The sequence below is a fragment of the Meles meles genome, chromosome 7 (genome assembly GCF_922984935.1).
Source record: "Meles meles chromosome 7, mMelMel3.1 paternal haplotype, whole genome shotgun sequence".
NCBI lineage: Eukaryota > Metazoa > Chordata > Mammalia > Carnivora > Mustelidae > Meles > Meles meles.
This window is the reverse complement of record NC_060072.1, coordinates 144836197-144863871: the sequence shown is the minus strand read 5'-3', so window position 1 is coordinate 144863871 and position 27675 is coordinate 144836197. Positions and strand designations below refer to the sequence as shown.

Here is a 27675-nt window from a genome sequence, read left to right as displayed (position 1 = left end):
AAATGTATATGTCTATATTTAAAATAATACGGTACAGATATATAGCTTTGGGGTAGCTGGCTTGATAGAGGGCATAGAACTTAGATAATATTGCAGGTAAATGGATAATGTGCATATTCCCAGAAAACAATGCTATTTTTTTTTTCTGGACCTCCAAGTAAATTGAGAATAAGAATATACAGAGGCTACCATTTTGCTGAGAAACCATACTTCCTATCTAGAGCCAAAAGAAAGAAGGAAAACAAGTTTTAGAGTATTCTCAGGGTTTTAAGAAAGGGAAACATGACTGTCCCATTTTGCTTTGGTGCTTTGCCCTCCTCTCTTTGGGTCCCACATTTCAGTCTTCTCAGTCTGTAGGGATTCAGGGTCCTGATGGCAAGGGACCATGATGCTTTGGACTTAGAACAGAGGATACCTGAGTCTCTCAGTTGTCCCTTGGGATATTTTATGAAGGCTTGTAGGTTTAACCTAATGTCTTTCTTATTAACCTTGTTCAAATATAGGAACCCACGTGGGAACAAAGAAACATAAACATTTCATTAACAATTAAAAGTGCTCCTTTGGTAATTGTTTCTTTCAATAAAACATCCCCAAACCAGCCATAAACTAAGAAGCTGAAAAGGCAATTTCCATCTCTATAATGGGCTTTCAATTTTTGGTAACAGGTTATAATTGCACATTAATTGATGTTAAATTATAATGAAGACTAGCTATCAAATTGCCTATTACACAGATTAACACCAAATGAGCCTGCTGTGTTCCATATTATTGTGGAAATGAACTAAAAGAATTAATGGAGATCAGCTAGTTTGCAGGGCAGAACAGATTTTGCTAAAAGCAATGCAGTGGTGTTTAAATCCAAACCCAGTTGGAGGATAATGTGATTCAGCTGTGGTGATGCTCAGTTGCGTTCTAGTTTATTATTAAATAAACCGGGTGAGTTTCCCAGCCAAAGTCTGGCGAGCAGGTGTGGAGCATAATGCTGGCTTTGGATGTACAAATTCATAGAAGTAGTCTCTGGCTAAAATTTTCCTAGGAGTTTCATCCAAGAACAAAACTGAGAGTATCATTAATATAATAGATTGCCTTAATATCTAGAATAATCTCAAGGCTCATGTCCCATGTCATCCCTCTTTACATTCACTAGCTTGAAGGTTTTTTTCCATCACTGATAGTTAATTGTAAATTGTGTCATCTTCCTCCTTTTCCTTTTGTCCTTTGTGACTGACAGAGACAGCCCATAACTCGAGTGTGTGGCAGGAAGGATTTAGAGGAGGAACTTTTCCCATGAAACTTTTCTCATGACTCGCAAGCTACAGCTTTGTCATTAACTGAATTGTGTCCCCTCTGAAATATTTACATGCTGAAGTCCTAAACCCCTATTCCTCACAATGTGACTGTATTTGGAGGCAGGGTCTTTACAGAGGTAATCAAGTTAAAATCAGTTCACTAGGGTGGGCTTTCACCCAGCATGCTTAGTGTCCTTATAAGAAGAGGAGATTAGGACAGAGATACACAGAGGAATGATGTGAAGACACAGGAGAAGATGGCCACATACAAGCCAAAGAGAGAGACTTCAGAAGAAACAACTTTATCAACACGTAGGTCTTAGACTTCCAACCTCCAGAATAATAAGAAAATAAATTTCTGTTGTTTGAGTCCCTCAGTCTGTGATACTTCGTTACATTTGTCCTAGCAAACTAATACAAGACAGGACATTTGATAGAGAAAAAAAAATTGCATTCAAAGTAAAACACTCCAAGTTCAAGAAGAGAGCCAAAGAGAAACGAAAACCAAAAAACCTGTAAGAAATAGAAACTGGCCGAGGCAGCTTTTCATTTCCTTGATGTCCAAATTTACCAAACTCATAATTGTGTGGGATGTACATCTTTGAAACAAAATGGCTTGGGAACAATGATTCCCAGGAAGCAGAGGCCACTACCTACCTCCTAGAGTTCCTGGGTTTCCTCTTTTACTCAGACCCCTCTCTATCCTGGCAAAAAAAGGCACAGGAATGTCCTCTCCACCCCCATGACCATTTCTGGTCCCACGAGTTTAGGAGCTTTGCTTTTCGATTTCTGTAAGTTGGTCTATAGAATTCTATAGTGTCATACCTTGCCAAAACTTCCTTTCCCCAACATTTTGTGCAAGATAAAATCCTCGATTTTTAGTTTCATATGTACAGATGGTCTTTCTATGTTCGGTTCAGGTTCTGGACGATGGCACATTTTCTCCATCCCATCCAAAGGAGATTCCCAAGAGATTCCCTGAGGCTCTGAAAATAGCAAGCTAGCAGTTAAAAGTAAACAAGAAACAACGGAGGATCATTCTAGTTGTTGTGAGAACACTCTCTCTTCCACTTCCCACTCTGAGGCTCCATCCACAAAAATGGTGGAGGGAGGCAGTCCCTGTGAGCCTAACATTTGGGGCATGGACTCTTATCTCTTATCTACTCAATAAACTGGGAGAAATTTCATGTTAAGAAACATACTCTAATTAGCAAAAGATCCAATGTGCAAAACAAAGGAGCCCTTTAAATCATGTCAAACCATGGGCAAATAGAGATTTTAACCAAATTTGAGGAAAAAAGGGTCCTCAGCTACTTGCATGGCTCACAGGCACAATGGGAACATGTGATGTTGCAAGTGAGGGATGAGGAAATGGAAAGCAGACTGATGGAGATCTGAATTGCATCATCCCTCATTGTATTCAAGTCAGCCAATTTATTCCTCACCCAATGCCAGAGGAAGTACAGAAAACTTTTTTGGAATCTTTCTCCCAATTCTTTATAACATTTCTTCTTTTTTATTGAAATATATCTGACACATCATATTATGTTAATTTAAGGTGTACAACATGTTGACTTGATACATTTATTTATATTTATTATGTTACGTTAGTCACCCCACAGTACATCATTAGTTTTTGATATTGTTTGCATGATACATTTATATATTGTGATACGATGGCCATTTTACAACAGCACCTCTATCACATAACATAAATTTTCTTTTTTCTGTATGGAATAATGACATTTCTTTTATTTTCAATCTCCAGATTAACCTTTCATCTTCTCCCTAAACCCAAGGGAAATAAATACAGGCATCCCCCAGGTTTTTTGGAAGTTCACGTTTGCACTTTGCTTTCATGAAAGATCTACATTATTACCTGTTTTTGCTAGCTGAAAAAAAAATCTGGAGAGGATTTTCTCTTTTACAGATAAAGGAGAAGTACAAATAATATCCTGCATTGGTTTTGCAGCAAGCTGGCGAGAGGCAGCACACCGGAACGTCGAGAGTGGGACCACCCGGTCCCTTCCCCAGGAGCCGCACTCAGCAGCCCAGCAGCCCGCGTCCAGAGCTTTGAACTGTGTGAGCATCTGTGCTTGATGTCCAGTATGCTGTGCCTCAGCTAGCAATATGTGTTCTAAGCTATTAGAAAAGCCTAAGGTGATTTTTGTGGGTCTGGGAATACTCAAAAATTGTTCTATATAAAGTAATAGTAATTGTTTCTTTGCTTTATGCCATTCTGGCTTACAAAAAAATCTCATGGGGGTATCATGGGGAAGATGGCAGAGAAGGAGGGTCTTGAGCTTACCTCATCCCATGAGCACAGCATGGTAACAGCTACATCTATGAACAGCTACATCTAACACTGAAAACGACCCGAAGACTGGCAGGACAGACCCTCCATAGTTGATATGGTCAGGAGGCCACATTTAGAAAGATGGAAGGAGTATAGATACAGTTGGGAACCAAACCCATGTGAGACTAGCCACAAATGGGAAGGATACCACAAGCCCAGAGAAGCCAGAGGATCAGATGCCACAGAAGGCACCCCTGGCATGGGGGCCTGTACTGAGAAGACAAATGTCAATAACATTTGGCCTGGAAAACCCGTAGGGCTTAAAACTAGCAGCTTTCAAAATCAGCAGCCTTAACTCTGGGGAGAGCAGGAGGACAAAACTGAGTCCCTATCATCCAGAACCTAAAGAACCATCATAATGACTTGGCTCAAGACAGCACAGAAGCAACAGTTTAAAAAATGCCGGGGGTATACATGAAGGAGATCTAAGGATTAGTCTTAGAATGTGTGCTGGAGAGTCAGGGATCTTCAGGGGATTTCTCTGGGAACAAAACTATTGGCAGGCACCAAGAGAAATGTCTTTCCCTTCCCAAGCCTAGACAGCCAGATGATTGTGAGATCCATCTACCTTGACGATACCACATGCCCTGCCCCAGCAATCACCTGTGGCCCTGCGCCAGTCAACCTGCCCACTCCAGCAGGCATCCCCCTAAAGCAGCTCTTGCCCCACCAACCCCATAGGAAACCCCAGTAGGGACCAGTACCACTCCTAAGCAAGTCCCCATCTGGGGCACAGAGGAGATGACTTCACACACTAGTGCACCCCTCGTTCCAACACTCAGTCTCACCTAGTTGGGCAGGGAGGCATCAGTGGCCCTCAGTGGACCTGCAGCTGTGGCAGAAAGGTTACCCCCAGATAGGCTGACTGTTGGCTCCACCCACCAACAACCCCACAGTGGCATTAGGCCTCTCAGTCGTTGGGGACGAAAGCCTGCCCTGTGCACCCACAGCAGGCAAAGTAGGTCAGTGCAGCCTGCTCAGCTGAAGGCAATTACGGCCCAGCCTCCCCAATAGGGCACACACAGTCCAGCCAGGGACACCTCTGGAGCTCCCAATGCTTATGACCCGGGGAACTACACTTCATGACACCATAGGACCTCTTCTCATCAAGGGCATTACTTTCAAGAACAGAAGATGTAGTTGACTGCCTAATACGCAGAAACAAACACAGAAAAAATGAGACACAGAGAGATCTCAAATGAAAGAACAAGACAAAATCACAGTGAAAGAGCTAAAATGAAAAGGAGATAAGCAGTTTTCTTTCTTTTTTTTTTTTAGGATTTATTTATTTATTTGACAGATAGATCACAAGTGGGCAGAGAGGCAGGCAGAGAAAGGGAGGGAAGCAGGCTCCCCGCTGAGCAGAGAGCCTGATGCAGGGCTCGATCCTGGGGTCCTGGGGCTTAAAGTAGAGGCTTTAACCCACTGAGCCACCCAGGCACCCAAGCAGTTTTCTTGGTAAAGAATTCAAAGTAGTAGTCATAAAGATACATCTGGACTTGAGAAAACAGTGGATGATCTCAGTGAGAACTTCATCAAGAAAATATAAAATAAGTACCAGTCAGAGCTTTAGAATATAATAACTGAAATAAAAATACACTAGAGGGAATCAATAGCAGGTCAGAGAATGCTATCTGAAAGGGATGAGCAATCTGAAAGGGAGAGCAATAGAAAGCAAGCAAGCTGGATAGCAAGAAGAAAAAAATAATAAAAAATAAGTTAGGGAACTCAGCAACACCATTAAGAATTGTAACACTGCATTGTAGGGATCCCAGATGGAGGAGAAAGAGAAAGGGGGACAGAAAACTTATTTGAAGAAAAAATAGCTGAAAACTTTCCTATTCTGGGGAGAAAAGCAAAGGAAGCAAAGAGAGCCCCAAACGAGATGAACCCAAGGAGGTCCACAATAAGACCCATGATGATTAAAATGGCAAAAAGTCATGATAAAGAGAGAGATCTTAAAAACAGCAAGAGAAAAGAGAACAGTTACAAACAAGGGAAACCCCACAAGGCTATCAACTGATTTTTCAGCAGAAATTTTGCAGGCCAGAGAGCGTGGCATGATATATTCAAAGTGTTGAAAGAAGAAAGCCTGCAACCAAGAATAGTCTATCCCACAAGGCTATCATTCAGAATAGAAGGAGAGATAGTTTCCCAGACAAACTGAAGTTAAAGGAGTTCATTACCGCTAAACCAGCTTTATAGGAAATGCTAAGGGGGAATTCTTCAAGTGAAAAGAAAAGGCCATAATTATATGAAAGGAAAAAAATTTCACTGGTAAAAGCAAATATATAGTAAAGGTAGTAGATTAATTATGTATAAAGTCAGTATGGTGGTTAGAACACAAAACTAGTAAAATCAATTATATCTACAAAAATGAGTCAAGGTATTCACAAAATAAAAAGTTATAAAATATGACATCCTATACATAAATGCAGGGGAGGAGTAAGAATTCAGTGCTTTTAGAATGTGTTTGAACTGAAGTGACCATCAACATAATACAGACTGCTGTACCCATTAGATGTTATATATGAACTCCATGGTAAAAGCAAATCAAAAGCCTATAATACACAAAAAGTAAAGAGAAAAGAATCCAAGTGTAACACTAAAGAAAGGCATCAAATCACAATGAACGAGTAATGGAGGAAAGAAAAAATAGAGAAAACTACAAAAACAGCTAGAAAACAATTAACAAAATGGCTATAAGTACACACCTGTCAATAATTACCTTAAAGGTAAATGTACTAAATGCTCCAAAAAAAAAAAAAAGTCATAGCATGCCTAAATGGATTAAAAAAGAAAGATCCATCTATATACTGCCTACAAGAGACTCACTTCAGACCTAGAGACACATACAGACTGAAAGTGAAGTCTGGGAAAACATATGCCATGCGAACAGAAGAAAAAAAAAAGGCTGGGGTAGCAATACTTACATCAGACAAAACAGACTTTAAGACAAAGGCTGCATGGAGACAAAGAAGGGCACTACATAATGATAAAGGAATCAATCCAACAAGAGGACATAAAATTATGAATATTTATGCACCCAACATTGCAGTACCAACTTAAATAAAGCAAATATTAACATGTAAAGGGAGAAATTGATAGTAATACAATAATACTAGGGAAATTTAATACACCACTTATATCAATGGATAAAAGGTCAATAAGGAAACAGTGGCTTTGAACAATATATTAGAGCAGATGGATATAACAAGATCTATACAGAACACTCCAGCCCAAAACAGCAGAATACACATTCTTCTCAAATACACATGGGACGCCCTCCAGAATACATCCCGTTAGTTCACTCACACAAAAAAGTCGATAAATTTAAGGATACTCAAGTCAGATCAAGCCTCCATTAGAACACAATGGTATGAAACCGGAAATCAATTAAAAGAAAATAATCTGGAACAAACATGAACACATAGAGCTGAAGGACATACTCCCAAACAACAAATGGTCAACAACTCAAAGAGGAAATCAGAAATTCACGGAGACAAATAAAAACAAAAAGACAATGATCTAAAGTTTGGGGGCCATAGCAAAAGCAGTTCTAAGAGGGAACTTTATAGCAATACAGGCCTATCTCAAGAAATAAGAAAAATCTCAAATAAATAATCTAACCTTACACCTAACGGAGCTAGAAAAACAAAAACAGAGCCCAAAGATAGTAGAAGGAAGGAAATATAAAGATTAGAGAAGACATAAATTATGAGGGTTTTGAAGGGTCAGGGGTGGGAGGTTGGGGCAACCTGAGGGTTTTGAAGGGTCAGGGGTGGGAGGTTGGGGGAACAGGTGGTGGGTAATGGGGAGGGCACGTTTTGCATGGAGCACTGGGTGTTGTGCAAAAAGAATGAATACTGTTACACTGAAAAAAATAAATAAAATGAAAATAAAAAAAAAATAAAAAAAAATAATAAAAATATCAATGAAACCAAGAGAGGGTTCTTTGAAAAGGTAAACAAAATTGATAAACCTTTAGTCACAATCATCAAGGGAAAAGAAGACTCAAAATCAAATGAAGGAGAAGAATAACTTTCACCACAGATATACAAACGATTACTTAAAAAAACTTATGAAAAATGGAGTGCCATCAAATTGGACAACCTAGAAGAAATGGATAAATTCCTAGAAACATATTCCAAGACTGAATCTTGAGGATATACAAAATCTGAACAGACTGATTACTAGTAATCAAATTGAATCAGTAGTCAAAAATTCCCAAAACCCCAGGACCAGATGCCTTTCCAGGGGAAATGCTACCAAACATTTAAAGAGAGATTAATGCCTATTTTTCCTCAAACTATTCAAAAATATACAAGGAGGAAAACTTCCATATTCATTCAATGAGGCCAAGATTACCCTGATACCAAAACCAGGCGAATATGATACCAAAAAAAGAAAACCATGGGCCAATAGCTCTGATTAACTTAGATGCAAAAATCTTCAAAAAATACCAGCAAACTGAATTTGGCAACACATTAGAAAAAACATTCACCCCAATCAAATAGCTTTTATTCCAAGGATGCAAGAATAGCTCAGTATTTACAAATCAATCAATGGGACATAGCACATTAACAAGAGGAAGGATAAAAACCTCATGGTCATCTCAACAGATGCAGAAAAGCATTTGACAAAATAAAAAACAACATTCATTCACGATAAAAACTCTCAACAAAGTGAGTTTAGAGGGAACACCTCAATGTAATAAAGACCACACATCACATACCCACAGCTAACATCATACTCAATGGTGAAGAACTAAAATCTTCTTCTCTGAGATCAGGACAAGATAAGGATGTCCACTCAAGCCACTTTAATTCCACACAGTACGAAGTCCTAGCTGTAGCCATCAGAAAAGAAAAAGGAATGACTACCATCCAAGTTGATAAAGAAGAGGTAAAACTGTCACTATTTGCAAGTGACATACTATCTTTAGAAAACTGTAAAGACTGCATCAAAACACTATTGTAACTAATGAAAGGAAAGCAAGAAAATGCAAAATTAATATACAGAAATCTGTTGCATTTCTATACACTAAAAACAGAGTAACAGAAAAAGAAATGAAGAACAGAATCCCATTTACAATTGCATCAAAAAGAATAAAATACTTAGGAATAAATTTAACCATGGAGGTGAAACCTGTACTCTAAAAACTATAAAACACTGATGGAAGAAATTGAAGATGACAAAACAAATGGAAAGATAATTCTGTGCTCATGGCTTGGAAGAATTAACATTGTTAAATTGTCCACACTACCCAAAGCAATCTACAGATGCAGTGTAATCCCTATCAATAGACCAACAGCATTTTTGACAGAACTAGGACAAATGATATAACCAAGTCAATCTTGAGGAAGAAGAACAAGAGATTATGCTGAGTGAAATAAGTCAAGCAGAGAGAGTCAATTATCATATGGTCTCACTTATTTGTGGAGCATAACAAAGAACACAGAGGACATGGGGAGATGGAGAGGAGAAGGGAGTTGAGAGAAATTGGAAAGGGAGATGAACCATGAGAGACTGTGGACTATGAAAAACAACCTGAGGGTTTTGAAGGGGCGTGGGTGGGAGGTTGGGGAACCAGGTAATAGGGAGGGCACGTATTGCGTGGAGCACTGGGTGTGGTGCATAAACAATGAATTCTGTTACACTGAAAAGAAATTAAAAAAAAAGAAGAACAACAACAAAGGGAGGGATCACAATCCCAGATTTCCAGATACATTACAAAGCTATAATAATCAAAACAGTTCGGTACTCACACAAAAACAGACATGTAGATCAATGAAACAGAATAGAGGGTCCAGAAATAAAAACATAACTATATGGTCAGTTAATTTATGACATAGGAGGCCAGAATATACCATGGGGGAAAAACAGTTTTTTCTTTCTTTTTTAAAAAATAGTCCTTTCAACAAACGGTGCTGGGAAAACTGAACAGCTACATGCAAAAGAACAAATCTGCACTCCTTTCTTATACCATGCACAAAAATAAACTCACAATGGATTGAAACCTAAGTGTCAGACCGTAAAACCATAAAACTCCTAAAAGAAGACACAGGCAGTAATCTCTTGGACATCAGTGGTAGCCACATGTTTATGGATCTGTCTCCTGGGCAAGGGAAACAAAAGCAAAAATAAAGTATTGGGACTACACCAAAATAAAAAAGCTTCTGCACAGCAAAGAAAACCATAAACAAAACAAAAAGGCTACCTAGTGAATGGAAGAAGATGTTTGCAAAAGGTATATCTCATAAGGGGTTAATATCCCAAATATATAAAGAACTTCTATAACTCACCACGAAAAAAAAATCTATTAAAAATAGGCAGAGGACATCAACACTTTTCCAAAGAAGACACACGATGACCAAGAGACACATGAAAAGATGTTGAATGTCATAAACCAGGGAAATGCAAATCAAAACCACAATGGCAAGGATGTAGAGAAAAAGGAATCCGCATACATTGGTGGTGGGAAAGAAAACAGGTGTAGCCACTGTGGAAAACAATATGGAGGTTCCTCAAAAAATTAAAAATAGAGCTGTCATATGATCTGGTAATTCTACAACTGGGTATTTTCTTAAAGAAAATGAAAATACTAACTCAAAAAGATATATGCATTCCTATGTTTATTGCAGCATTATTTACAATAGCCTAAGTATGGAAGGAATCTAAGTGCCCATCAATAGATGAATGCATAGAGAAGATATGGTATAAATACATATAAATAAAATGGAATATTTCTCAGCCATAAAAGGAATGAGCGCTTGCCATTCTGACATCAATGGATGTGGAGGATATTATGGGATGAAATAAGTCAGACAGAGAAAGACAAATATCATATGATTTCACTTATATGTGGAATCTAAAAAACAAAACAAAACAAAACACTCTTAAATACGGAGAACTGGTAGTTGCCAAAGGAGAGGTGGGTGGGGAAGCAGGTGAAATAAAGGGATTAAGAGGTATAGAATTCCAGTTACAAAATAAATGAGTCACAGAGATGAAAAGTCCAGCCTAGGGAATATAGTCAATAATATTGTTGTAACACTGTACGGTGACAGAGTTGTTGAATCAATATGTTGTACACCTGAAACTAAGCAATGCTGTGTATTAATTATACTTCAGTTAAAAACAAGCTTTCACAGAATTACTATACTTTAGGATAGTTGGGGGGGACCTATACTTTCTAAAGTATGCTGAAATTATTCAGTTCCCAGATTCATGTAGCCATATCCTCTCAGGAATTACTTTCAGAAAGTAGGCTGGGTAAACTTCCATAGTGATAAATGTTGAGGTCCCACTATTCTTCCCCCTTCTATTCTTAAATTTCCCAAAAAAGTCTCAAAGGTGCAGAATAAGATGGTCTCCTGGGACATTCCCTCCACTGAGATTTATGGTAGATTTATTTTTGCAAAACCTTTTATGGTGACAGGAAGTACCATTCTAAAATTCTACGGAGACAGACCTATCCCATTTTTTCCCTGCCCCTACTTCCCACCCTCTTTCCTAATGGGGCACATTTTGGTTTCATTTCCAAAAAGTAGGAGCCTCTTATCTATCAGACCAGGTAAATGGAGGATTTAAATGCAGAGGACTCAGGTTAGGGGGGACCAGATTAATCACTGACAATGATTCTACTGAGGTCAGGACAGCTACCTTTTTTCCCAGGTGCTGGTACACACGGCAGCCTAGCTTCCCCTTTTATGGAGCACGGGAGACCAATTTCAACTGGACCTTCTCTGAAGATGTGTTCAGTATCTCTTAAGCAGCGAGCCTAGAGTAGAAACAAAGAGTCAGACCACTGACCTACCCATCCACTACCGCCGGGACAGCTCAGCCTGTTGCTCTTGGGGATGAGGTCCATTTAAGATTCCTAAATGCATTAGAAAACCAACATTCTTCTTTCCTTTAGCACTCCTTTAGGATTCCATACCCTGGAGGAGTCTCCTGTCGGGGTTGAGGGGGGCGGCTAACTGGTTTTTCCTATGCTGTCTACATCATTCAGTCACAAATAAGAATGGAAGGTGAATGGATGGAAAAATAGCTTTCACGGGCAACACCAAGTCTTAAAGAGGTTTTGTTCTTGGACAGGTAAATTCAACATGCTAGTGCACATGAGTAAATGGCAAGGCAGAAGTTTCCTTGGACTCCATGTTCTGTGCTCATTTTAGGGATGATTCCAGCAAGGATATAGGTATAAAGCTGGTAATGAATCCTCAATCATCTTAATGAAGTTGTTTCTGCTCCTGCTTATCCCACAAAGAATTTAAGATCTTCTAAGGAACTATGCAATTCAAATGTATTACATAAATATCTCAAAGTGGGGATAGGCATATGAGGATGAAAGTCAGGGGGAAGACAGGGGCTCAGGGACAGACCCCATGTGGTCCCACAGCTCCAAGGGCCAAAGGACTGGAGTGGTCCTTGCGGAGTGGAAATCGCAGGAACTCAACCCAAATCCCTTTCCTACCTGTTGAGTGCTCTCAATCATCGCCAGTGCTTCAGCCATTAGCTTCTGGTTTATGCCACAGAGGTTGGCCACCTTTGTCTGGCATCTGTGGTGGACGTTCATGCCACATGCTGAAAAGGAGAGAGAGACACTGAGCGAGAGCAGCAGAACTCACTGAGTGGGCTTTGCACAGGACTGTTGGGGGTACACATATGTTGAGGGACAACTGGTAAATATCTAGAGCCGTCCTCCCAGCAGAAGGAGACACTGCCTACAAATAAATGAGTTAGGGCAGTATTTCTATGATGCTTCTATGCTTCCACCTCGCCTTGCCAAGACTGCCACACAGACCAGATGTTCCTCGATTTAATGCTGGGGAATGAGTCCCACTTGAGTCAGAACCAGAGGCTTGCTGATAGGGGAGTATGCATTTACACTGTGCCCCTGCTGATGCTGGCTCTCTGGGGGGGAAATGTGCAATGCGGATGCAAGGAGATTTACTCGCACTCCGGACTGGAGCCCAAACAACCCCTTCACCACATGGACCCCAAGGAGCTTCTCTCCCCCTAGGTTGACGCCCAGGGTTCAGCCTCAGCCAGCAGAACTGAAATGGAAAGGATGGGGGTGGTCTGTGCTTAGGGGCAAGCGGGGGAGGACAGAAAGTGGCCTGGAGACCTCATCTTCACGCTATGGCAGAGTTGGGGCGGTTCAACCAAATGATCTATACAGACCTATGATCCTGGGGGAATATTCTGATTCATTAGTCCCGAAAATAGCACAAGAAAGGTCCACCCTACACTCACTGTGATGCCATGAGCTATCTTGGATGGGGATGTGTGTGTACCTGTCCAACTTCATGTTGTTAGTTTTGAATACCAAAATTCTGCTTATGAAACATTGCCATTACAATAAAAAAAAACAAAACTTAAGATTTCCAAACTCTGGCTGATAGAATTCTATTCTCAAGTCCTATTTCATTCTATCAGGATCTATCCATAGGGTTTTGTTTTTTTTTTTAAGATTTTATTTATTTATTTATTTGACAGAGAGATCACAAGTAGGCAGAGAGGCAGGCAGAGAGAGAGGAGAAAGCAGGCTCCCTGCTGAGCAGAGAGCCTGATGCAGGGCTTGATCCCAGGACCCTGGGATCATGACCTGAGCCGAAGACAGAGGCCTTAACCCCTGAGCCACCCAGGCGCCCCTATCCATAGGGGTTTTTATGAGGCAGTAGGCAGGACAGGCTATAAAATAATGCACTTTTACCCTCACCTGTTTATTAGCCCATTTGTGTGCAAAGAACTTAGCACAATGATTGGCACTAAATAGGTACTCAACAAATACTTCTATTTCATTTTCATTTCTTATTCCAATGAGATGGTTTTAAAATATTTAAGTGAAATTTTAGCAGTTTTCAGCCTTTAGTTTTAACGAGTTTACTCTTCTTAGATAGTTCCTCATAAAAATAAACTAGCATTTTCTGTGTAAGTATAGACTAGTACTTGTCCCAGACTATATGCATCGATATAACCAAAATCCGTTCTAAGTGATATCTTCTATGTATGTCTGAACTCTGGAATACAGCAACAGTGCTACTGCTGAGGGCACTCTGCCCTTCTGAATTTAGCATGACTCCTACTGGACTTGAGGCAGGCGCACACGGGGCAGCCCTTGTTGCATTTCCTTACTCTTTACCACATGCCGAAGGGAGGCAGCGAGCAAGGACTGAGCATGGGGGTGGTTGGAGAGTTTCAGTTTGTTTTTGAAACACGGTAGCTGGACCTAAGCTTTTCTCAGACACACTCCCATGAAGGCAGGCCCCATTCCCACTCTGATAATGTCATATGTCTCTGTTACTAACCTATTAGGTGATAACTTGATCTCTTTGAGTGCAAACAGTCCCTTTGGATGGTGATTTTCATGGGAGTGAAAGTGGAGAGAGAAAAGGATAGAGTGAAGATGAAGGGAGGCCTTATTTAGGAAGGTGGCTTAGAAGAGAATGAGACAGAAAAACAGCGCCAAGGCAGAGGAACAGAGCCCGAAGAGTAGATTGGAAGGGGAGGTAAAGTCAAGGGCATGGGGGGCAAGGACACAGTGATGTCTGCAGGTGTTGGCCTTGAGAGCAGAGGGTTTTGGGGAGGACAGGGAGGGGAGGAAAAGGGGAGAGGACAGGAGGGGGGAGAGGAGAGGGACTGCCTGGCCTGTAGGAGGAGAGGGGAGAGAGGGAAAGAGAAGGGACTGGGGAGAAAGAATGTTGGGGGGGGGGGATGGAACAGAGCAGGTGTGTGGGCCGGGAAACAATGGCAAGGAACCCTCACAGAGGTTCTGAGCTCAGAGGCATCAGTCAGGCTGTTGGCACACTGGGCAGGTGGGGTGCTCAGGCTCCAGGGAAAAGGAACTTGCCCTGTGAGGGAGACCATCAGAGGACCCCGGGAACCCGCAGAGGGGATCTGATTGCTCATGCCTGCTCGTCATTCTGAAATGACTCTTGCCTATGAACTCCTAAAGATAAGGATACTCCATAGAGTACCAGGGCCCCCTGTGTGCTCTTGAACTGGTGTAGAGCAAGGTGCACGGTGGTATTCCTAAGGGATGATTAAGGTGAATTTTCACTGCATGGGAAAACCTAACCCTCCCCATCTCTACCAAGACACCACTCCCGACTTCACCAGACACATGAGCACAGTGGGCATGAGGAAGAGAAGGCTGTTGAAGGTGACGGTCACCTTTATCACTTAAAAGATAAGAACTGTAGAAGAGGAAGCCAGCGGCAGAAAACAAAATGGGACGGCCAAGAAAAAGTAAAGTGGCTTCCATATTGAATAATTCGAAATAGAAAGACCTCTGCTGCAACCGGACGGCCTCCTTTCTGACTGTCTAGCCCAGCCCCACACTCCCTCCCAGCACGGAAGACACAAGTGCCCTGCTAGAGTTTTCCCTCCCTACTGCATAATCCTGGTGTAACAGATCTCAGTTTCCAAAGGCTCTTGCCTTAGCAATTTGAACTTTTAGAGCAAGAAAGGGCTTTTTGCTTTCTTCAGGGCAGGTCTGAGAAGCTCAATCAGGTCTTGCTGCAATGCCAGCCTTTAAGGAGAGATCGGAGGGGGGACATGATGGGCCGTGCTGGGCCGGGCCTCCTACTGGGCATGCTTTGGGCATCCACCCTCCAGTCTAAGTCGGAGAATGCCTACATGTGGAACCATCCACCAGCCAAGCAGATGTCCCGGGCTTACTTCTCAGTGGGCTACAGAGGGAATCTTAAGGTGTGAGGGAGATTGGTGGGGGCATAGCTTGAGTGGCCAGGGTCAGAAGGGGCAGGCAGGAACACCGGGAGACAGCAGGACAGGTCCCAGGGAAAGTACCACCTTCCTCTCTTCCCAGCACAAGGTACAACAGAAGGGTGACAGGCCAGGAGACTTGACACGGAGCGTGAGCAGGTTTGTACTTCTCTGGGATCCCAGGATGATGGTGTTGGAGACGGACAGGAAAGAACAGCAGTGGCCTGCTGTCCTGGGAACTTCAGATTCCTGATCCCAGGCTCCTCTGGGCTAGCTGGAGAAGTTAACCCTCTGTGCTCCCTCTTCCCCTCGTGCTCCCCATTAAAGCTGCAAAGCCACCCCGCTGGGGTTCCGTACGGGGCCCACGCTCAGTTCCCGCTGGACTCACCGTCGCACTTGAGTCCTTGCCTGGCCAGGCCCCACAGCAGTGTCCCACAGTGCTCGCAGAAGGTCGGGCTTTTGTAATTGTAGACTTTAAATCTATGCGGCATGTCGATTTTGAACCTCTCCTTGTGGAACTGAAAGAAGAGAGAACATGTGACCACGTGCATGTCCCTGGTTCTCAGCCTCTGGTGTCTTAGCAGCTGCTCTAGCCTAACAGAGCACTAAAAACACTGGAATGGTGTGTGATTTAAGCCACAAGTTTTACTCGTCAAGCCTTACAGCCATGGCCAAAGAAGGCAGGCAGCCATTGACTCCTCCGGGCAAGGGGACTGTGTGTGATAGACACACATCAAGTAACCAGGAATACGCTGAGGTCTGAGGCGTTCCCACGGGAAGGCTAATATCCTCAGGAAGGGGGGACTGGGATTATTGATCTAAATGGGATCTGGGTGAACGCTGCACTGCCCTTCCTAGTTTAGTATACATATTGCCTTTTCTTTTTCAACGCAGAACTAGGACTCTACCCTTTGGAAGATGTTATATAATGCCCCCTCTAGGGGAAGCCCTGTTTCAAGTTTATTACTATAAAAGCCTAAGTGTGGAGAATTTCATAGCTATCACGCATGGACTGGAGGGGGTGAGCAGCAGGTGACAGGTCCTGCCAGCTGCTATGGATACGTACGTCACCTGTATTATCTTTTACACGTGTGATATTGCAATTAACCCCTTGCAGGAGCCTTTGTTAGAGTCCTCAGTTGATAAATGAGGAACGTAGGCACAGAGAGGGCAAGACACTTGTTTCGGTCCCACAGCTGTGAGCTGGGCCATCCATAAGCCTGAAGTCAGAATCAGCCTGTCCTCTTTCCGTCATGACCCTTTCTTCCCTCAAAGTCAAGGTGATGAGTTAGGAGACGGGGAGAGGGGAGCTGAGAGAGGGATGCTGGTAGCTGATATATTACAGGATTTTTTGTTTTCCAGAGGTGAAATTCTCTCCTTTAGCCAAACATATCATGTGAACAACAGCAATAACAGAACCATGAGGTCTGATTCCTGGTGAGAATACCAATATTCTCATGTAATATAGAAAGTTTTACTTAAATCTTATAATCTCCTCAGAAGTTTTTAATTAAACAATTTCCTTGGGAATGTGCACAGCCATGAAGCCTTAAGCTTTTTCATTAACATTGATATGTCTAGTATTTCCACCGAGGTTGCTGGCTAGCATTGGGTCATTAGAACGACTGTTTAGAATTGTTCAAACATTACTCAGAACTTACCTTAGCCATTTTCAACCAAGAAAAAATAATTTTCAGATCTCGTTTTGTATAAACATTTCCATACAAATATGAACAATTTATGTCAAGGTCCATGCTGGAAGACTTCTACCTCAAATTTTGACCCCTAGCTCAAAATATTTGCAAATATGTCTGGAAAAGACGATAGATTTGTATTTTCCAATATGACACTCATTTAACCACATGGGCCAAGCGAGTCTGTGCAATACGACAAGACAATACGCTATCAGTGTAAAGCACATTCTGGATTCTGAAGATTTTTTATGAGAAAAATAATGTAAACTATCTCCTCAATTTTTATATGAGGACACCTGAAAATTTTAAATTGCACTTGTGGCTCTCATTCTGTTTCCAGGAAAAGCTATGGAGGCTAACAGTCATTCTTGTAATTTGTGATTTTCCCAGGAAAACTGAAGGCATCACGTAGAGAGAACAGGAGGGAGGTTAGGAGGCGGCAATTTCATGTAAAGAAACAAAACACTTGTCAGAGAGGGACAAATATTACATGATCTCACTTATATGTGGAATCCAAACAAAGCAAAACAAAAAACATCCCACCGAACTCATAGAAAGGGATCAGACTTGTGGTTCGCAGAGGTAGGGAGTGGGAGGAAGGTGGTTAAAAGGTACTTCTGCTTATAAGATAAGTAAGTCCTAGGGAAAGAATGTATGGCATGGTGACCACAGCTAACACTGCTGTGCGATATACAGGGAAGGTGTTCAGAGAGTAGATCTTAAGAGTTCTCATCACAAGAAGAAATCTTGTTTTCTCTTTTTATTGGATCTATGTAAGATGATGGATGTTAGCTGAACCTATTGTGGTGATCATTTCATAGTATACACAAGTCAAATCATCATCATGTATGTCTTAAATGTATACAGTGATATATGCCAATTATTGCTTAATAAAACGGGGGAGGGGTCTATCACACTGCTCTGGGAGACTGAGATCTGAAATTTTGTCCCAGGAAGCTACTTATACCAAATGTGACTGAATGCAGACAAACTACTTTAACCTCTTTGAGCCTTAGCTGAGTCACTTTTAATAGGAGACTGTCCCCTTCTAACTCTAAATTTTTTTTAAGATTTTATTTATGTATTTGACAGAGATTACAAGTAGGCAGAGAGGCAGGCAGAGAGAGAGGAGGAAGCAGGCTCCCCGCTGAGCAGAGAGCCCGATGCGGGGCTCGATCCCAGGACCCAGGGATCATGACCTGAGCCGAAGGCAGGGGCTTTCAACCACTGAGCTACCCAGGCGCCCCTTCTAACTCTAAATTTTAAAAGAAACTCTGGTCTACAGAACCCAACCAATTTGCCATCTCTGTGCCTGCCTCTTGGCTGGAGAAAATCACACCCCCGGGCAGGCTGGCCCCTCAAACTCAGGCCGACTTTGCACGGTCCTCAGCAATCCCACTCTTCTTCTCTAACCACCTTGCTTTTCCATCCCAAGGTAATTCTCTCACAGGTCCTCTCTCCTCAAAGCCACTTGCAGCCTTCCCTTCTTCCTCCCCCCAACCTTCAGATGACACTGAAGGGAAGCTGTCTCAGGGAAGCTCTCTCATCTGCCTGCCCCCAAATCTACAATCCGCCGTCATCGGCAACCACCTTCTCCCTTTCTGTTCCAATCGATGAACCGACCATCTGTCTGTTGGAGACCATCTCCACGCGTGCTTTAGACATCTTCCCCTCTTGCCAAGGGTGGACTTCTTCCTCCTTGACTGCTTTGGTTGTTGCCTTCTCTCTAGCTTCATCTATCTCTCCTCTCTCTCTAGCAATGGGGATATTTCCATCCCTTGCGTTTCACCTCCTTCCAGAGACTGTCCTACTTCAATGAGCTTCAGGTTAATATTCCTGATAATATTAGCACATAAATTGTTTCCATGTCACCAACTCTCAGTGACCGTCAGTGTTGGTCAATGAAGCAAACACCTCTACGATTTTCTGAAATTTCTTCGATCAAGGGCTCTGGATTGTACAATGTACAGGGTCCTCATTTTTCTCAACTTCTTAACTGCACTGAACTCAACTGAGCCCTTTGCTTTCTGGTTTCTGCAACCTCGTGTACTCTTAATAAACGAAGAGCCCTATATGAACTCTTAGTCTTTATTACAAGTTCCTTCTCTTCCACATAACACACAACTTTAGATTCCTTTGGGGAATTTATATATTTGGTTTACTGGTTCCTGTGAATTCCAAATGCATGTAAAATTCTCCACTTGATACCCCCACTTGGATGTCCACAGGCATCTCAGCTGGACTTATTAAAAACTGAAATACGAATTTCTCCTTCAGTCTTACTTTATTAATGGTTCTGCCACTTCCCCACTGCTCAAGACAGATACTTAGGCATCATCTATAGTTCCCTCTTTTTTATTTTCCACTTCCAATCCATTGACAAATCCAGTCATTTCTAACAAGAAAATCACCCGAAAACCTGATCACTTTGTTCCCTTTCCACTGTTACCATACTGGTACAAGCCAACAACCTTTCTCCTTGAGAGGACATCGGCAGTCACCTCTGGTTTTTATGTTCATATCTCAACCCACAATTTCCCCTACATCAGTCACCACGTGGGCTTCCCACTATTGGTCAAATAAAATCCAACCACTTCTCCAGGGTCTTAAAAATAAAAATCTATTCTAGATCCTGCCAAGTTCCCCAACTTCGTATTCTGTTCACTCTCTTAGGTTTGCTGTTCCAGCTGCATGGTCTCATTTTTGTTCCTAGAACATGCTGACTCTTTCCTCCTTGGGGCCTTTTCTATCTGGAGGCTGCTTCCTCCTACTGTTCATAGAGCTGCTCCTCTACCCTTAGCCTCAGCTTCTATGCTCGCTCGGGAGATTCCCTGACCTTAGGTCACACCTTGTTGGTTATTTAATATAAATGGAAAAAATACATTGCTGTTTGTTAATTATGTGTTTCCCTAATTTTACGGTAAGTTCTACAAAGGCAAGACCAGGTCTGTTTTGTGCTCTGTTTTGCATTGTACATAGTAGTATAGTATCTTCCTTGTATTACATACACACTAAATATCCGTTGAATGAAGAAAGAAAGTGTGCCTGACTCTCCAGCTCTGCTGCCCTTCCCTACAGGGTAACATCTAACCTGTCCTGATGCCATATGTCTTAAAGTTCATTATGAAAGTAACACTTGCCTCTCAACATAAGAATTATACTTCTGCTACATCTCACACTAACCTTGTAAATGCCCGCATCTGTATTTTGTCATCATTTGCCTCGAATCCTTAACTGTCCATTCTAGCTATAGATGCCACAAGATTTGTTCTCATATGATTGACCAAAACTGTTTTCTGGGCACACTCTATCATGAGTTCCTGGAAAAGGTAGAGTCATCAATAGTCTTATTTTGTTTTTTGTACTTATCCCCTGGTTTTGGATCTCAGTAATAATCATTACTGAAGAGGAAAGGGTTTTATGGAGATTACTGTTCATTGATAAGCTTAAGGATTCAAGCTCAGGCAATACTACAAAGAATTAGTGGGCTGTAAAATTTAATGTTAGGATAAAATGACCATATTCCAGACAGAAAGAGGAACCCGAACACATACCATGGTTTCTCGGCTATTGATGGCTGATCCCGTGCATTTAGCTATAACTTTATCGATACACTTCTTGTGAATTGCTGCATTACACTCTGAAAAGAAATTATTGCAACTTAAGATTCTCAGAAGTTAAGGAACAACGAAATAAAAAGAATGACAATAATACAACAGAAATCCTTCTTACTTACGTCGACACTGGTAGCCTTGTTTGTTCAGACCCCTGCAATAAAGCACACATCTGGTTACTTAAAGGTCTGCGTCGACAGCAGCACCATAAACGTTAAAACAAGATCTCATAGCGTCCTAGTATCACAGAGCATTCACTGATCAGCAGGCCTGGTCTGTCACTGGACGAAAGTGTTAACATGTATTGTTGTTTTTTGTTTTTTATTTTAAACTGCTTTGTTAAAAGTCTGATAATTAAATGAGAAACTGTGTTTCTCCTCTCATTTGTGTTTTTTCCCAAACAAACATGTAGAGATGAAAATACATCACAGGCTCCTAGCAGCAAATTTCCATGTCCTACACTTAAAAATTCATTGTCTCTCTAAGCTCAGTAGAGATTAGCAAAGACATCTGTACAATGTGTTGTTTCCTCTTTCTGAGTATCTGAGAATATGCGTAACTACTAAATTCTTGAGCTTAACACTCATTCCTGAGAAATGCTCATTATTATAAAGGAAGAAATTCTAATCATTCAATGGAAAGAGTTGGTGGAAATCCATCAAAAGTCTATTTGACATTTGGATTCCCTAGTTAGACTGGGGTGGTGAGTGGATGGATTCTGAAGCAGCCTAAAGAAAAAAACACCCTACCAAGAGGCGAAGAGGCAGAGACCAGAGACAGGAGTCGTTTCAAGTCTCTGCAGTCCCATCTCCTTTGCTGTGTGCTTACTGAGGCGTGCACCGATCTCTGGCTGAGGGCTGCTAAGATGCCCAAGAGCCCCGTAAACATGTAAACCCATTAGCTCCAAAGCAAAAGTGTTGCATTTCGCACACATTAGTAAGAGCACAGTTGGGCTATCAAGGTGGTAGAAGTTTCAACTGTAAAACTGTGCCAGCAGTAACGATGTCTCCCTCTTCTGTCCTTCCCTCGTACCCCCAGTGGCCCCCATTTAATCAGAAGCTAAAGTTCTTGAAAACTTTTTCTTCTAGAGCTGGCTTCCTTTCTCTAGAGGAGTCATAGTATGAAAATACTGTATAGATTCATAGTCTTTAAGCCTCATCCTTCCAGGTAGTGCTTACGTCAGCACACTCCCCTGAGGTGGAGCATGCTGGGTACGGCAGGTTGAGAGGATCTGACACAATGCACAAGCTGAAGTTTGGAGTGAAATGCCAAGTTACCGTACCAGACAAACTCATGGCAGACAGAGCAAAATGTGGGTTGTGGGAAAAAGGTGGCGGTGAACTCGTGGCACTTGACATGGTGGACTTTGGCCTGTTTGATGGCTCCTCGGCGGTGATGCAAAGCAAAGAAGCCTTCACTCTCAAGTTCACTCATGTCCTTTGTGTCTGCAGGAACAGGACAAGGGACAAAGTAGGTGGAAGGGATGGGGAGATGGGGAAAAGATGGAGACAGACAAGTAATTAAGCAAGCACTGAAACCAGTAAAATCCCAAGTTCTTATTAAGGTTGGTCTAGCACTAAGCTTCTTTCTTTAATTTTATAATACAGAATTATCGTAGGGTGTATTACTATACAGTCAAAGCAATGAGGTTGGATTACTGGCTCAATCCCTCACTCCTCTTTGACTGTGCTAAGCTATCCTCTCTCAGTTTTTAAAACCAGAGGTCAGAACTTTCAAAGTATTTATCAACCTCTCCTATTCACTGTCAATGATGAGTCAGCCAGAAAAAGCAGGAAGTGTTAAATACTTTTTGCCTGTAATTCTAGAGAATAATGTGGTTACTGACAGCAACTTAGAAACAGCTTTTTTTTTTTTTAAATTTCCCAGGATGCTTTATGTCTGGTACTTTATGGGCAGGGTCGAGTAGATGGAGGGGAGCTGGCCAGACTTGTGTGTGAGGGCAAAAGAACTTTGGAAAGTTTATGCTCTGGTTCATGATGTCCACAGTGAACAGGTGTACCAGCTATAAATTTATAGACTACAACAGTCAGTGGGAAAAAGCCAGAAATTAACAGATGACTGTAATTGTTTTTTAATGTCTAGGTAATCCTGGATGTTACCTAGTCATCTAAATCAAATCATCACATTCACATTTCTTCAGTTCATTGTGGGCTCAGAATACTGGTGAAGGTACTATGATAGTCACTGTCCATAGTGCCCCATGCCAATATAACATATTTCTAAAAAGCTGGTAAAATTCTGAGAATACTAATGATTCCCGGCTGAAGCCCAGACTCAAAGAAAACACACAAAAGCAAGGCAATCATGGTTCAAAAGTGTAATGACAACTCCAACATTCAAGAGAGAAGAAAATGGTAAACAAGAGATAAATATAAATGGGAGAAGATATTTGCAAATGACACTACAGATAAAGAGCTGCTATCCAAGATCTATAAGGGACTTCTCAAACTCAACACCCAAAAAACAGATAATCAAGTCAAAAAATGAGCAGAACACATGAACAGACACTTCTCCAAAGAAGACATACAAATGGCTAACAGACACACAAAAAAAAATGTTCATCATCATTAGCCATCAGGAAAATACAAATCAAAACCACATTGAGATACCACCTTACACCAGTTAGAACGGCAAAAATTAACAAGGCAAGAAACAACAAATGTTGGAGAGGTTGTGGAGAAAGGGGAACCCTCTTACGCTGTTGGTGGGAATGCAAGTTGGTACAGCCACTCTGGAAAACAGTGTGGAGGTTCCTCAAAAAGTTAAAAAATAGAGTTATCTTATGACCCAGCAATTACATTACTGGGTATCTACCCCAAAGATACAGATATAGTGAAAATAAGAGCCATATGCACCCTAATGTTCATAGTAGCAATGTCCATGCTAGCCAAACTGTGGAAGGAGTCAAGATGCCTTTCAACAGACAAATGGATAAAGAAGATGTGGTCCATATAGACAATAATATTACTCAGCCATCAGAAAGGATGAATATCCAACATTTGTGTCAACATGACTGGAACTGGAGGAGATTATGCTAAGTGAAATAAGTCAAACAGAGAAAGACATTTATCATATGGTTTCACTTATTTGTGGAACATAAGGAATAGCATGGAGGACATTAGGAGAAGGAAGGGAAAAATGAAGGGGGAGGGGAATTAGAGGGGGAGATGAACCATGAGAGACTATGGACTTCAGGAATCAAACTGAGGGTTTTGGGGTGGGGGGGGTCAGGGAATGGGTTAGCGTGGTGATGGGTATTAAGGGGGGCATGTATTGCATAGAGCACTGGGTGTTATATACAATGAATGATGGAACACTACATCAAAGACTAATGATGTACTGTGTGGTGACTAACATAACAATTAAAAAATTAAAAATAAATAAATATAAAAAATAATTATTGCTAAAATAAGGATAATGAATTTAGTGATTGTAACTTCTAATACTATAATTTTAAATAGCTGGAAAGTATCTTAGATTATTTATATTTCTTATATTTTTACAAGTATTAAAAATGGAGGCTTAGCAAGAATAAGAGGCTTATATCTCACAAATATAATGACTTAGCAATATTTAAACTAAATTACTTCCATTCTGGATAAGCAGTGGCAGAGGTATGACAATACACTTGAGACAAATGTCCCTGCCAATGTACTTTATTTTCCATATCTTTAATGGGGCCAGGCTAGAAATACATTGGGTAGATAAAGGGTGGGGGCATGTGGATAGAGAGCTCTCCCCCAGCAACCCATCGAAATCCCATGCCCCATTTTATGACTAACATCTTCTCTACAGTGGTCCACAGGTCTGTTTTATGGCAACTCCAAACTCTCAGATAAAGAGTGTTCCGAATAACTCTAAAAAGTTCCACAGATGAGATATAATATTTTGCCCAATACTTTAAGGTTAGGTAATGTAGATCTTTTTATATAGAACTGAGCTGGAAATAAATTAGGTTTGGTGAATGAGGGGTTAAATTCAGGGTCACTGAGGCAACTGCTGTTTTCTGCAAGTTCTGGTAGAAGCAGAGCTATTTACAACTTGTGACTGGTGTGGTAGGTAGTTTGTCAGTAAGAGTCGACTCATTTATATCTTGGTCCATATGAAATGAAATAAAGTATAAAATTACTTTTAAATTCAGTCACTAGAACTGAATTATTCTGGGAATCCTAATTTTATTATTATTATATATATATATATATATTCTGAACATTAAACTATATAAAACTGTAAATTTTTTAAAATGTCAGAAAGTGCTAGAAATACATTTATTCCCTTGGGACTTCCTTTGATTTTTATTTATCCTCTAACCATTTTGATCATTACAGAAGAGCGACTATATAAACACTCAGAGTTTCTTGAATTCTTTTGGTATTATGTTTTTTTCTGAAGGAATTTGCTCTCTATTGGCTTGAATAAGTTTATTGGTTTTTGTATGTTTGGTTATTTCTTTCTAGCAATAGTTCCTAATCTATTACTTAGCCTAACCTATCACTTGTTTGTAATCGGTCAACCACAGATGTTTCCTGGGCATCTCGGAGCAAACTGCTATGCCTAATGTTCTGAAGAAATATGAGATATTATCCCTAACTTCTGAGTGGCTAACAGTCAAGTCAGGAAGACGTGGCACTCACACAAAGAACAGTATGTGATGGTTTGGAATGGACATGTTGATAGGTACACCCATATTTTTTAGGAGGTAGTAAAAGGGATTACAAAAGAGACCAGGAAGGAACAGTTAAAAAATTAAGAGAAAAACTTCAATAGTATCACATGGGTAAGCCAAGAAAGAATGGGCTTTGCAGCATTAGTATAGAGATATCAAGGGAACCAGAGGCTAAGAAAACGAAATTTGTTTTGAGGAATCATACTCTTGAAGAAAGCAACTTAGTGGGTTTGTCAAAATATAAGCCAGACTTTTAAGGTTAAAAAAATATCTTTTTTTCAGGCTGGACAAGGTGGCTTAATTCAGTATGTCTTGGCAAGGAGCTGGAAACCAAAGAGAGAAGGAAACATTGACGATGCTACAGAGCTTATAGTAGGTAGCTGCTAGGAATTTGAGGCAGGAGACCCAGAAAGGGAGGGACTGTTTCTGAGTCCACAGAGCAGGAAGCAAGTATAGGGAGCAGCAGCTATCTCTAACGTACAGAGACAGAAAGGAGACAAGAGTCATTCCCGGTTAAACTGGGGGCACAGCCAAACTCTGAAAGTGAGAGAAGAATGAGATACCCTTAGAAACTGAGGAGTAGGGTAATTTTGGAATAGCCATTGTATGGGAATAAAAGGAATTTCTAAATACCAGGGTGAGTCTGACTGAATAGTTCAATGAACATTTATTAAGTCCCTCCTATGTACGTGGCATGCAACCTAGTGCTGGAGTTAAAGAGACAAATAAGACATGGTTCAGCCATTACCTTCCTGCAAGAAATTTAGAGTCTACAAAGGACATTATTGCAGTAAAAGTCAGAACATAAATATTCACAGGATGTTATGTAACCAGAGATAAGGAAACTACACCAGTTAAGGCAGGTATAGAGAGGTGGAGGTGAGAAAAAGAGGAAAGTTGGACAGGAAAGGTACTAAAACATGATTTCTGGGCTGGGTTCTGAAGAATAGATAACTTCTACCAATGAGTGGGAGAAGGTATGGTGGGGAAAAGCAAAAGATGTCCTCTCTAGATGGAAGGGAATGCACAAGGGTACATTCAGATAAGATCCCCGAGGATGTATGTACTCCCAGAGCGTGGAATATGAAATAGAAAACATCAGTGGTCACACACAGAAGATGTGTAGGTATCAGGTCAGTTTGAACACTTTCCTGTAGATAATTTGCAAATACTGAAAGGCTGTAGGCAAAGGCAAAGGGAGGAACAGAAGCCCGGCATATTCAGAACAGAGTTTACATAGTTTATTCTGGCAGCCATGTAGGAGAATGTTGGGATTTGGCAAGAGGCAAGGATGATGAAAAGCAGGAGAAAAACCGAAAAATGCTGAAGAGACAACATGGGCAAAACTGTTGGATTAAGGTGGGAGGTCAAGAAAAGAGAGACTATAAAAGTTACTTCCAGGTTTCTGAGTGACTGGAGTAATAATTAACTAAAATAGTGAGTACAAAAGGAATAGGTTATTGGTGAAAATGGTGAGTGTAACTTTGGACATACTGAATTTAAAGTAATACAGGAAATCTACTTGGAAAGATCCACTAAGGGGTTAAGTATATGAGTCTGAAACATCAGAAACAGTTTGTAATGGACTCAGCTGGATGGCTTTTTCTAGCAAAGCCTTGGAGGAGAGGGAAGAAAGCAAGGTTTGGAGATCAGAACATTTTTGGCAGAGGAGGGTGCTCATGAGAGCAGAGTGCTGGAAAGGGCTATGGACTTTAGGCAAGGTAGGGAGTCAAGGACACACGTGGGCTAACAAAAGGTGTGAAGAGAGAAACCAGGTTAGAGTAGATTCCTGTAGCTAGTGGGTGAAAGAAAGACAGAATTGACAGGGGAGGAGGATGAGCTCTGAGAAAGGTCTGACTCTGAGTTCTCAACAGTGGAGAATTCCAAGTGAAAACCTGGTGTCACTGCAGGTTTTTGAATGGATAAAGAAAAGTGTAGGAAGGTGTCAAAATACGAGGTGGGAGTGAACACTAAAGCTGCCAAGACTGATTGGTAGGAGAGCAAGGGAGGAAGACAAAGTAATCTAACACAGAAATCACAGAATGGGGATTTTGAAACAGAGAGAATGGAGTGATTTGTGTGTGGAGAGCAAGCCATCTGGTACCCTGTAGAGTAGAAAAATATTGATGCTTCCATAAAACAGGGGTACCCAACATTCTCCTACATGGCTGCCAGAATAAACTATGTAAACTCTGTTCATTATCAGAAATGTTATCCACGACTGAATCCTGTATCCTCCCCCAATTTCTTTCTCTACCCATACCTCCCATTCTTACCACTCCCATTATCATTTTCCTAGTCC

The 27675-nt window shown here is 41.2% G+C and overlaps 1 protein-coding gene across 2 annotated transcripts in view; it reads right to left on the bottom strand.

Annotated features, from left to right (window-relative positions):
• PRKCQ (protein kinase C theta) overlaps window positions 1–27675 on the bottom strand; it is a 173515-nt gene that overhangs the window by 83578 nt on the left and 62262 nt on the right. For both annotated transcript variants that reach the window (XM_046013258.1, XM_046013259.1), the window contains 7 exons: window positions 21969–22131; window positions 20809–20840; window positions 20627–20712; window positions 15767–15896; window positions 12125–12234; window positions 11311–11428; window positions 2115–2275 (listed from right to left, as the gene is read on the bottom strand). In XM_046013258.1, the coding sequence (XP_045869214.1) occupies window positions 2115–2275; window positions 11311–11428; window positions 12125–12234; window positions 15767–15896; window positions 20627–20712; window positions 20809–20840; window positions 21969–22131 (800 nt within the window). The remainder of the gene's footprint in view (window positions 1–2114; window positions 2276–11310; window positions 11429–12124; window positions 12235–15766; window positions 15897–20626; window positions 20713–20808; window positions 20841–21968; window positions 22132–27675) is intronic.